Source organism: Bufo gargarizans, chromosome 5, assembly GCF_014858855.1.
Source record: "Bufo gargarizans isolate SCDJY-AF-19 chromosome 5, ASM1485885v1, whole genome shotgun sequence".
Classification (NCBI taxonomy): Eukaryota; Metazoa; Chordata; class Amphibia; order Anura; family Bufonidae; genus Bufo; species Bufo gargarizans.
Window position 1 is genome coordinate 396,090,087 of NC_058084.1, and position 13,461 is coordinate 396,103,547.

The following is a 13,461-nucleotide window of genomic DNA, read 5'->3' on the forward strand; positions in this document are numbered from 1 at the left end:
ATTTAGCTGGATATAAATTTGAGGCCTAGTATTTAGGCGCTGGGTGACAGGTATAGGTTTACTGACAGAATTAGACTTGGAAATGCACAGTAGCGTGTGTGAAGTTATTGAGAATGACCCTATCTGCACCTTGAATCTAATATACCCTTTTAGGGATAGATTTAAAATAGCTCTGATACAGCAGAAACCACTAAATTAGGAAATTGCTAAATTGGGAATTGTATTTCAACCCAGAACAAAAACTGTGCTTTGACGGACACTAAATAACTTGACCAGCCACAGCAGTAACGACAGATTTAGCTGGATATAAATTTGAGGCCTAGTATTTAGGCGCTGGGTGACAGGTATAGGTTTACTGACAGAATTAGACTGGGATATGCACAGTAGCGTGTGTGTGAAGTTATTGAGAATGACCCTATCTGCACCTTGAATCTAATATACCCTTTTAGGGATAGATTTAAAATAGGCTCTGATACAGCAGAAACCACTAAATTAGGAAATTGCTAAATTGGGAATTGTATTTCAACCCAGAACAAAAAATGTGCTTTGACGGACACTAAATAACTTGACCAGCCACAGCAGTAACGACAGATTTAGCTGGATATAAATTTGAGGCCTAGTATTTAGGCGCTGGGTGACAGGTATAGGTTTACTGACAGAATTAGACTTGGAATATGCACAGTAGCGTGTGTGTGAAGTTATTCAGAATGACCCTTTCTGCACCTTGAATCTAATATACCCTTTTAGGGATAAATTTAAAGTAGGCCTGATACAGCAGAAACCACTAAATTAGGAAATTGCTAAATTGGGAATTGTATTTCAACCCAGAACAAAAACTGTGCTTTGACGGACACTAAATAACTTGACCAGCCACAGCAGTAACGACAGATTTAGCTGGATATAAATTTGAGGCCTAGTATTTAGGCGCTGGGTGACAGGTATAGGTTTACTGACAGAATTAGACTGGGATATGCACAGTAGCGTGTGTGTGAAGTTATTGAGAATGACCCTATCTGCACCTTGAATCTAATATACCCTTTTAGGGATAATTTAAAGTAGGCTCTGATACAGCAGAAACCACTAAATTAGGAAATTGCTAAATTGGGAATTGTATTTCAACCCAGAACAAAAACTGTGCTTTGACGGACACTAAATAACTTGACCAGCCACAGCAGTAACGACAGATTTAGCTGGATATAAATTTGAGGCCTAGTATTTAGGCGCTGGGTGACAGGTATAGGTTTACTGACAGAATTAGACTTGGAATATGCACAGTAGCGTGTGTGTGAAGTTATTCAGAATGACCCTATCTGCACCTTGAATCTAATATACCCTTTTAGGGATAGATTTAAATAGCTCTGATACAGCAGAAACCACTAAATTAGGAAATTGCTAAATTGGGAATTGTATTTCAACCCAGAACAAAAACTGTGCTTTGACGGACACTAAATAACTTGACCAGCCACAGCAGTAACGACAGATTTAGCTGGATATAAATTTGAGGCCTAGTATTTAGGCGCTGGGTGACAGGTATAGGTTTACTGACAGAATTAGACTGGAATATGCACAGTAGCGTGTGTGTGAAGTTATTGAGAATGACCCTATCTGCACCTTGAATCTAATATACCCTTTTAGGGATAGATTTAAAATAGCTCTGATACAGCAGAAACCACTAAATTAGGAAATTGCTAAATTGGGAATTGTATTTCAACCCAGAACAAAAACTGTGCTTTGACGGACACTAAATAACTTGACCAGCCACAGCAGTAACGACAGATTTAGCTGGATATAAATTTGAGGCCTAGTATTTAGGCGCTGGGTGACAGGTATAGGTTTACTGACAGAATTAGACTGGGATATGCACAGTAGCGTGTGTGTGAAGTTATTGAGAATGACCCTATCTGCACCTTGAATCTAATATACCCTTTTAGGGATAAATTTAAAGTAGGCCTGATACAGCAGAAACCACTAAATTAGGAAATTGCTAAATTGGGAATTGTATTTCAACCCAGAACAAAAAATGTGCTTTGACGGACACTAAATAACTTGACCAGCCACAGCAGTAACGACAGATTTAGCTGGATATAAATTTGAGGCCTAGTATTTAGGCGCTGGGTGACAGGTATAGGTTTACTGACAGAATTAGACTTGGATATGCACAGTAGCGTGTGTGTGAAGTTATTCAGAATGACCCTATCTGCACCTTGAATCTAATATACCCTTTTAGGGATAAATTTAAAGTAGGCCTGATACAGCAGAAACCACTAAATTAGGAAATTGCTAAATTGGGAATTGTATTTCAACCCAGAACAAAAACTGTGCTTTGACGAACACTAAATAACTTGACCAGCCACAGCAGTAACGACAGATTTAGCTGGATATAAATTTGAGGCCTAGTATTTAGGCGCTGGGTGACAGGTATAGGTTTACTGACAGAATTAGACTGGGATATGCACAGTAGCGTGTGTGTGAAGTTATTGAGAATGACCCTATCTGCACCTTGAATCTAATATACCCTTTTAGGGATAGATTTAAAATAGCTCTGATACAGCAGAAACCACTAAATTAGGAAATTGCTAAATTGGGAATTGTATTTCAACCCAGAACAAAAACTGTGCTTTGACGAACACTAAATAACTTGACCAGCCACAGCAGTACTGACAGATTTAGCTGGATATAAATTTGAGGCCTAGTATTTAGGCGCTGGGTGACAGGTATAGGTTTACTGACAGAATTAGACTGGGATATGCACAGTAGCGTGTGTGTGAAGTTATTGAGAATGACCCTATCTGCACCTTGAATCTAATATACCTTTTTAGGGATAAATTTAAAGTAGGCCTGATACAGCAGAAACCACTAAATTAGGAAATTGCTAAATTGGGAATTGTATTTCAACCCAGAACAAAAACTGTGCTTTGACGAACACTAAATAACTTGACCAGCCACAGCAGTAACGACAGATTTAGCTGGATATAAATTGGAGGCCTAGTATTTAGGCGCTGGGTGACAGGTATAGGTTTACTGACAGAATTAGACTGGGATATGCACAGTAGCGTGTGTGTGAAGTTATTGAGAATGACCCTTTCTGCACCTTGAATCTAATATACCCTTTTGGGATAGATTTAAAATAGCTCTGCTACAGCAGAAACCACTAAATTAGGAAATTGCTAAATTGGGAATTGTATTTCAACCCAGCACAAAAACTGTGCTTTGACGGACACTAAATAACTTGACCAGCCACAGCAGTACTGACAGATTTAGCTGGATATAAATTTGAGGCCTAATATTTAGGCGCTGGGTGACAGGTATACGTTTACTGACAAAATTAGACTGGGATATGGCCAAAAAATAACCACACTATTGATGGTTAAATGCACTCGGTGTGACAGCTTGACCCTGATGTAGGATTTAGCCAAAAAACAACCACACCATTGAGGGTTAAATGCACTTGGTGACAGCTTGCCCCTGATGTAGTATATGGATAAAAAATAACCAGACTATTGATGGTTAAATGCACTTGGTGTGACAGCTTGACCCTGATGTAGGATTTAGCCAAAAAACAACCACACCATTGAGGGTTATATGCACTTGGTGACAGGCTCAGCTTGCCCCTGATGTAGTATATGACCAAAAAATAACCACACTATTGCTGGTTAAATGCACTTGACCCTGATGTAGGATTTAGCCAAAAAACAACCACACCATTGAGGGTTAAATGCACTTGGTGGCAGCTTGTGCTGGCGCACCACAAGACACAAAATGGCCGCCGATCACCCCAGAAAAAAGTGACTGAAAAACGCTCTGGGCAGCCTAAAAACAGTGAGCAATTCAATAGCAGCAGTTCAATCATCTACAGCTGCAGATCGATCTCTGAATGAAGTCTTTTGGAGGAGTTAATCACTGCCTAATCTCGCCCTAACGTCGCGGCTGCAACCTCTCCCTATGCTGATCAGAGCAGAGTGACGTGCAGGTGCTACGTGACTCCAGCTTAAATAGATTCTCTGGCCAATCACAGCCATGCCAATAGTAGGCATGGCTGTGACGGCCTCTTGGGGCAAGTAGTATGACGCTTGTTGATTGGCTGCTTTGCAGCCTTTCAAAAAGCGCCAAGAAAGCGACGAACATGTTTTTTTTACGAAAATGTCCGGGTTCGGGTCCGTGTCACGGACACCCCAAAATTCGGTACGAACCCGAACTATACAGTTCGGATTAGCTCATCCCTATGTAAAACTTACATCAATAAAAAAAATACATATTAGGTATCGCCGCATCCGTAATAACCTACTCTATAAAAATATTACATGAACTAACCCCTCAGGTGAATACCATAAAAAAAAAAAAAAAGTGTGAAAAAAGCTATTTTTTGTCACCTTTCATCACAAAAAGTGTAATAGCAAGCGATCAAAAAGTCATATGCACCCCAAAATAGTTCCAATCAAACTGTCATCTTATAAAAAAAAAAAATGAGCCCCTAAACAAGACATTCGCCCAAAAATTAAATAAAACTATGGCTTTCAGAATCTCCAGACACTAAAGAATCTTTTTTTATTTTTTTAATGCTTTGTTATGTAAAACTGAAACAAACAACAACAAAAAAACTGTCATATTTGGTATTGTCACGTCCGTGACAACCTGTTCTATAAAAATACCACATGATCTAACCTGTCAGATGAATGTTGTAAATAACAAAAAATAAAAACGGCGCCAACACAGCTATTTCTTGTTCCCTTGCCTCACAAAAAGTGTAGTATAGAGCAACCAAAAAATGATATGTACCTTAATAGTGCCAACAAAACTGCCACCCTATCCCGTAGTTTCCAAAATAAGGTCACTTTTTTGGAGTTTCTACTCTAGGGGTGCATCAGCGGGGCTTCAAATGGGACATGGTGTCAAAAAACCAGTCCAGCAAAATTTGTCTTCCAAAAACCCTATGGCATTCCTTTCCTTCTGCGCCCTGTCGTATGCCCGTCCAGCAGTTTACGACCATATATGGGGTGTTTCTGTAAACTACAGAACCAGGGCCATAAAAATATATTTTTTTTGTCTGTTAACCCTTGCTTTGTAACTAGAAAACAATTATTAAAATGGTAAATCTGGCAAAAAAGTGAAATTTTTTACTAGTTTTATTTTCCATTAATTCTTGTGGAACACCTAAATAGTTAACAAAGTTTGTAAAATCAGTTTTGTATACCTTGAGGGTGTACAGTCGTGGCCAAAAGTTTTGAGAATGACACAAATATTATTTTTCACAAAGTTTGCTGCTAAACTGCTTTTAGATCTTTGTTTCAAATGTTTCTGTGATGTAGTGAAACATAATTACACGCACTTCATACATTTCAAAGGCTTTTAACGACAATTACATTTATGCAAAGAGTCAGTATTTGCAGTGTTGTTGGCCCCTCTTTTTCAGGACCTCTGCAATTCAACTGGGCATGCTCTCAATCAACTTCTGGGCCAATTCCTGACTGATAGCAACCCATTCTTTCATAATGACTTCTTGGAGTTTGTCAGAATTAGTGGGTTTTTGTTTGTCCACCTGCCTCTTGAGGATTGACCACAAGTTCTCAATGGGATTAACATCTGGGGAGTTTCCAGGCAATGGACCTAAAATGTCAACGTTTTGGTCCCCGAGCCACTTAGTTATCACTTTTGCCTTATGGCATGGTGCTCCATGGTGCTGGAAAATGCATTGTTCTTCACCAAACTGTTGTTGGATTGTTGGAAGAAGTTGCTGTTGGAGGGTGTTTTGGTACCATTGTTTATTCATGGCTGTGTTTTTGGGCAAAATTGTGAGTGAGCCCACTCCCTTGGATGAGAAGCAATCCCACACATGAATAGTCTCAGGATGCTTTACTGTTGGCATGACACAGGACTGATGGTAGCACTCACCTTTTCTTCTCCGGACAAGCCTTTCGAGAATATGACTTTGCCTTAGTCCTCAGCAGTCCATTCACCATATTTTCTGCAGAAGATCAATCTGTCCCTGATGTTTTTTTTGGAGAGAAGTGGCTTCTTTGCTGCCCTTCTTGACACCAGGCCATCTTCTAAAAGTCTTTGCCACACTGTGCATGCAGATGCACTCACACCTGCCTGCTGCCGTTCCTGAGCAAGCTCTGCACTGGTGGCACTCCGATCCCGCAGCTGAATCCTTTTTAGGAGACGATCCTGGCGCTTGCTGGACTTTCTTGGACGCCCTGAAGCCTTCTTAACAAGAATTGAACCTCTTTCCTTGAAGTTCTTGATGATCCTATAAATTGTTGGTTGAGGTGCAATCTTAGTAGCCACAATATCCTTGCCTGTGAAGCCATTTATATGCAACGCAATGATGGCTGCACGCATTTCTTTGCAGGTCACCATGGTTAACAATGGAAGAACAATGATTTCAAGCATCACCCTCCTTTTAACAGGTCAAGTCTGCCATTTTAACCCAATCAGCCTGACATAATGATCTCCAGCCTTGCGCTCGTCAACATTCTCACCTGAGTTAACAAAACGATTACTGAAATGATCTTAGCAGGTACTTTAATGACAGCAATGAAATGCAGTGGAAAGGTTTTTTTGAGATTAAGTTAATTTTCATGGCAAAGAAGGATTATGCAATTCATCTGCTCACTCTTCATAACATTCCGGAGTATATGCAAATTGCTATTATAAAAACTTAAGCAGCAACTTTTCCAATTTCCAATATTCATGTAATTCTCAAAACTTTTGGCCACGACTGTAGTTTCTAAAATGGGGTCACTCTTTTGGAGTTCCTAATCTAGGGGTGCATCAAGGGGGCTTCAAATGGGAACTTGGTGTCAAAAAAACATTCCAGCAAAATCCGCCTTCCAAAAACTGTATAGCATTCCTTTCATTCTGCGCCCTTCCGTGTGCCTGTACAGCAGTTTACGATCACATATGGGATGTTTCTGTAAACTACAGAATCAGGGCCATAAATATTGAGTTTTGTTTGGCTGTTAACCCTTGCTTTGTAATTGGAAAAAATTGATTCAAATGGGAAATCTGTCTAAAAAGGAAGATTTTGAAATTTTATCTCAATTTTCCATTAATTCTTGCGGAACACCTAAAGGGTTAACAAAGTTTGTAAAATAAGTTTTGAATACCTTGAGGCATGTAGTAAACTTCTAAGCCTTCTAACATCCCCAAAAAATAAAATGGCATTCACTAAATGATCCAAACTTGAAGTAGACATATGGGAAATGTAAATTAATAACTATTTTTGGAGGTATTACTATATATTATAGAAGTAGAGAAATAGAAATTTGAAATAACACATTTTTCAAAATTTTTGATAAATTTGGAATTTTTTTAGTAATAAAAATGTATTTTTTGACTCTATTTTACCAGTGTCATGAAGTACAATATGTGACGAAAAAACTATCTCAGAATGGCCTGGATAAGTTAAAGCGTTTTAAACTTATTCACACATAAAGTGACACTGGTCAGATTTGCAAAAAATGGACTGGTCCTTAAGGTGAAAATGATCCTGGTCCTTAAGGGGTTAAAAGTCTGAATTCACAACAGTGTTGTCATTGCTGGCGTTATAGTCCATCACTGGAGCAGAAAACTACAAATTCTGCATCCTCTGACACACACAGTGGGCCCCATTGACATACAGTATTATGGGATGGGTTGAGTTTCAGCATGATGCCTGCCATTTTGACAAGAAGAATAGCGCAGCATGCTTATCTGTTCCTGAACAGTGATGGTCAGTTGGCAGTGTTCGCCAGCGAACACATGCGGGCTGCCATATTTTTATAAAGTAGACTCACCCGTCCAAATCAAATGCAGTCACCGGGAGCAGGCAGTTCCGAGAACAGCCCGATGAAGGCCCTCGGTGGCTGTTCTCGGAACTGCCTGCTCCCTGTGACTGCATTTGATTTCAGACCGGCTCTCGGCACAGGCACAGGTAAGGGCTTACCTGTGCATCGCCGGACGGGTGATTCTACCTTACTAAAGATGGCAGCCCGCATGTGTTCGCTTTCAAACACTGCGAAATGGCCATCACTGTTCCTGAAAAGCTTGCATTAATTTCTTACTATATGAAATCATTTTAAGCAACAATTAACTTAAAAATGAAAGAGAGAAAAATATAAATAAATCACTTGTCTGTTTGTCAGTCTTTAGTACCATATGATTCTGACAGAAAATGGGGGTGATATATCAAGACTGGCAAAACCGTCCGCCAGTCTTGATCTTCCTGCACTGCCATGAGTTGAAACTTCCTAATAAACTAGGCACATCTCTGCCCTGCTGAGCCACAGAAACTGAAGTCGACGCCAGCTACATGCTGACATTTAGCTAATTTAGCTAAAGTAAATGTGGCGGGCGTTGTGAAGCCACACTCATTTTTTTTTTACCACATTGGTAAAGTGTCTAGAAGCCTAAAAAGTCGCAAATTATGGCGCACATATGGTGTGCATCAACTTTGACTTTTGTACGCCACATTAGTGCCGTAATTAGCTTAGTAAATGTCCCTCATTGTCCTTTAGAGCTGTCCTCTGACAGCTTACATAAAGGGGTTCTCCGGGAATTAAGAAAATAAAAATACTTCAATATTACTTCATGATAAATATATTCCGAAATACCTTTCATTAGTTATACTGGCTCATTTTGTCTAGGGAGCAATCATTAGGAGAAACAAAATGGCCACCATTCTATTAGCACACACAAAACCTGTCCTAATCACACAGGAGGACAAGTTACTTCACAACACTGAGATAAAGAGCTGCCTCATTCTCATCTCTGCTCTGCTTGTCAGGGATTATGATTCTGAATACAGTTTAATAAGGTCATAAGCTGAAACTCTGTATGAATGGAGTTCATGAGCAGATGTGGCTATTGAGCAGCAGCACTTGTATGCACTCTCCATTACCATAGTCTGTCCTGTCCATCCTATCTGTATTTCATGTCTCTTCATGAACTCCATTCCTACAGAGATTCAGATTAAAATCTTATTAGCTGTATTCAGGACCATAATCCCTGACAAGTATAGCAGAGAGGAGGATGAAGCAGCTCTTTACCTCAGTGTTGTGAAGTAACTTGTCCTCCTCTGTGATTAGGACAGGTTTTGTGTGCACTAATAGGACAGTGGCCATTTTGTTTCTCCTAATCATTGCTAGACAAAACAAACCATTATAACTAATGAAAGATATTTGGGAATATATTTATAATAAAGTAATATTTACATATTTTCATTTTCTCAATCCCTGGAGAACCCCTTTAAGTTATGCATGCACATTCTCCATGGACCATATAGAGAAAGCACAGCATAAACACTACATGTGAATGAGACTTAAAGGATATCTGACAGCAGTGTCAACGCTAATAAACCAACCATAATATCTGGTAGGGCTAATCCCACTGATTAAACACAAGCCTTTCTTTCCCCGATCTGTTGCTGCATTTAAGAGATGTTTTAAAAAAAAAATAAAATCTGCAAATTAGAGCTTAAATACACTACACCAAGGGTTGTCACTAGCAACTCTGTCTGCCATAACAACTCTTCTCTTCTTCCCTTGACACTCCTCTTCCACGTAATCCACAGGGTTAGGCATCCAATAGAGAAGACAGTATCCAGGGAAGCAGAGAGGAGAAGCTAGGGTGCACATAAACCCGAATTTGCATAACGTTTACTTCTCCTGAGCACAGAAGCAGGTTGGGGAAGAAAGGTATGTTGTTATTCAGAAGGGGCCGCACCAGGCAATATGGATGGCTTAATAATAACATTGATGCTGCTGACAGGTGCCCTTTAAATGAAGATGCCCCCTGCCTCCTGTCCAGTTCAAATTTAGGAGAGTGAGCTAAAATAATCCCAGAGGAATTATAATGTTACTGAATATGCAAACCGATGGAAAAGAACACTTCACACAAAATAAATTATTATTTATTTTCTGCTCAAATACAGTCCAATACAGGAGACAAAAAAAATATTAGTACAAGGAGTAGATTTTTAGGTACTCACTTATCATCACACAGCAGTATTAACAATTTGTTTCATGAAAAATTACTTATATAATATTTTGAGCAGTTTGTTTTCAATTACTGGAAATGTTTTGTACATTTACCGTAAATACATTTTTGTTGTACTGTAATTTCTCCCAATGCACAGAGCTCCACAGAATTATTTCAAGATCATATAATTTCACCTTGGAAAGCAATCATCTCTGGATAAACTGCGGCAGGACAGTGCTAGACTTTCTCATTTATTGTATTTTTCAGGGTTTCATGTTTGGAAAGTCGGGGGAAAATCTAACAATGAGGCTGAAATCCTTGTCATTTAAAGCATTGCTCCGACAGGTAAAGCAGTTAACAGCTGTTTGTATTATTCTTCTTGTTACTATAGAATATTTAGGTTGCATTGTTTTTGTCACCTAGGCTCAGTTCATTTTGCAGTTTTTGCTATCCTGTAAGAGTTTACAGTATTTTTAATCATGGCAAGAATAGTGCAGTCAGAAGGACTATTCTTGCTATCAAAATTATCAGAACCCTGCCAATAATGAAGCTCATTGTAAGCCTGAATTCACACTTCAGTTATTTGGTTGGTGATTTCCATCAGTTATTGTAAGTACTGAAGGCTAAACAGAGATAACGTATAATGGAAAGATATTCATCTGTTTCTGTGTTTTTGACCCACACCTGGTTTTGGCTCCCAATAACTGATAGAAATAACTGACCAAATAACTGAAGTGTGAACTTAGCCTATGTCAGTAGCGTTCCTTAAGATTTATTGGTGTCCATTTGCTCCATTGTAAACAGAAGCTATGTTTATTGTGTGAACTGAACTTTACTTGGTCATTGATTATCTTTTTAATGGGGTTGTCTGGTAAACTAAATAGAGCAGTGTTATGTTGTCTTTTTAGAAAACTCCTATTCATCAGATGTTATTTTGCTTTGACCCTTGCTGCTTGCAATGGTTACCTGAACAGAAAATGCAGTATTCTATGGTTTGCAGCAAGATGTCCATGTGATCTCCCCTCCTGCAATTTGACAGGAGCAGGCTGTGGAACCCAAGAAAACAGAAGCCTTCTCCTGCCTTCTTTTGTCAGTATGTTGTGCTGTGCAGTGAATACAATGCAAATAAGAGAAAGAATTAAAGAAAACATTTAAAAAAACTTCACCACTGAAACTATTCCCATAATTGCCTGTTCACACTAATATATACATATTATACACTGATTGACGAAGAAAAATAACACAAAACATGTCTCAGGCAGATATGTTAATGATCACAGGCGTGGTCTGACTAGACACTTGGTCTTGCGAGAAGAGGGCACAAAAAAGTTCTTTCCATGCTACCCTATGAACAGGTTCTCAGAGCCTACTTTAGGGTAGCATACCTCTTTGTGAGAGATTTTTTGTCTGCTAAGGATGTCTCTATGATGCACCCAAAGATATTTTTCTCAGTTGACAGATTTTGAGGGGATAATCAATCTACTGAGAGAGGTTGGTCATTTCAACAAATTGCCTGTCATGTAGTTCATTCCGATCTAGCTGGTGTGGTCTATGGTCTTTGCCATAGACATCAGTGGTGAGCAGGAAGAGAGAAGGGAGACTGCGCATCAATAATAAAAGCCTGGACAACCCCTTTAACTTCCTCTACATAATAAATGCTATTTGCTGAAGTTAGACAATCCCTTTAATACATGATAGTTGCTTCCTGCTAACCATAGACACAACTGATCTGTTGTTATTTCATCTATAATCTACAAGTACACCCAATTTCTTCTCTACAAATGACAGATGATGCACGTATATTATTATTACCCAGATACATAACTTTACATGTATTCACATGGAACCTCATTTGCTAAGCTGATGCCCAAACACTCAGAGTGTTCAAGTTAGTCTGTAGTTTTTGAACTTCTTCGTTAGGCTGTACAGTACTACATAGCATAGTGTCATCTGGAAAAATAGAAATGGTGCTATTCATCTCATCCTCGATTTCATTAATACATTTGTAAATTAAATAATAGGGGACCCAGCACTGAACCCGAGACATAGTAACATAGTAACATAGTGCATAAGGCCGAAAAAAGACATTTGTCCATCCAGTTTGGCCTGTTATCCGGCATGTTGATCCAGAGGAAGGCAAAAAACAAACTGTGAGGTAGAAGCCAATTTTCCCCACTTTAGGGGAATAAAAAATTCCTTCCTTACTCCAATCAGTCAATCAGAATAAATCCCTGGATCAACAACCCCTCTCTAGTAGCTATAGCCTGTAATATTATTACGCTCCAGAAATACATCCAGGCCCCTCTTAAATTCCTTATTGTACTCACCATCACCACCTCCTCAGGCAGAGAGACCATTCAAGATAGGAATTATTGACCACAGCTCTCTGTACACGGTCCTTCAGCCAGTTTTCAATCAAATTACAAACTATACTTTCCAAGCCTGTAGACCTTATTTTACCTATTAAATGTCTTTGAGGTACAGTATCAAATGCCTTTGCAAAATCCAAGAAAACTACATCCACAGCCACCCCTCCTTTCAGGCTTCTACTTATCTCCTCATAAAAACTAATCAGGTTAGGCTACTTTCACACTAGCGTTCGGGGGTCCGCTCGTGAGCTCCGTTTGAAGGGGCTCACGAGCGTACCCGAACGCAGCCGTCCAGCCCTGATGCAGTCTGAATGGAGCGGATCCGCTCAGACTGCATCAGTCTGGCGGCGTTCAGCCTCCGCTCCGCTCGCCTCCGCACGGACAGGCGGACAGCTGAACGCTGCTTGCAGCGTTCGGGTGTCCGCCTGGCCGTGCGGAGGCGTGCGGATCCGTGCGGATCCGTCCAGACTTACAATGTAAGTCAATGGGGACGGATCCGTTTGAAGATGCCACAATGTGGCTCAATCTTCAAGCGGATCCGTCCCCCATTGACTTTACATTGAAAGTCTGGACGGATCCGTCCGAGGCTATTTTCACACTTAGCTTTTTTTTTCCGTCTGCATTATTATGAGCGGATCCGTTCAGAACGGATCCGCCCGAACGCTAGTGTGAAAGTAGCCTTAGTCTGACAACTTCTGTTTCTTCTTAGTAAACCCATGCTGGTTATCACTTATGATACCATTAACAGTCACATACTCCTGTATATAGTCCCTTAAGAGTCCTTCAAACATTTTCCCCCCAACAGAATTCAAGCTTACTAATTTATCCTCAGTATTATGTGACAGTAGCTGCTCCAAGTCTATGCCCCAAAATACTATCCTCAATCCAGGGAAATTGGCCTTTTTAAAATTCTGTTTTTTTGCTCTCCCAACCAGAGTTTGCTTTTTACAGTTCAGGGGAAATATAATTATATTGTGGTCACTATTACCTAGTGTTTCACAAACAGTAACATTTCCAAGAAGCTCTGCATTGTTAGAAATGACTACATCCAACAGAGCATCGGCCCTAGTGTGATCTTCTACAAACTGGCCTATAAAGTGGTCCTGCAGCAATTTGGAGAATTTTCTCCCCTTTG

General features: G+C 39.7%; 1 protein-coding gene across 4 annotated transcripts in view; it reads left to right on the plus strand.

Annotated features, from left to right (window-relative positions):
- LOC122939270 (ATP-dependent translocase ABCB1-like) overlaps window positions 1–13,461 on the plus strand; it is a 403,390-nt gene that overhangs the window by 239,771 nt on the left and 150,158 nt on the right. For all 4 annotated transcript variants that reach the window (XM_044295338.1, XM_044295337.1, XM_044295339.1 and 1 more), the window contains one exon: window positions 10,225–10,302. In XM_044295338.1, the coding sequence (XP_044151273.1) occupies window positions 10,225–10,302 (78 nt within the window). The remainder of the gene's footprint in view (window positions 1–10,224; window positions 10,303–13,461) is intronic.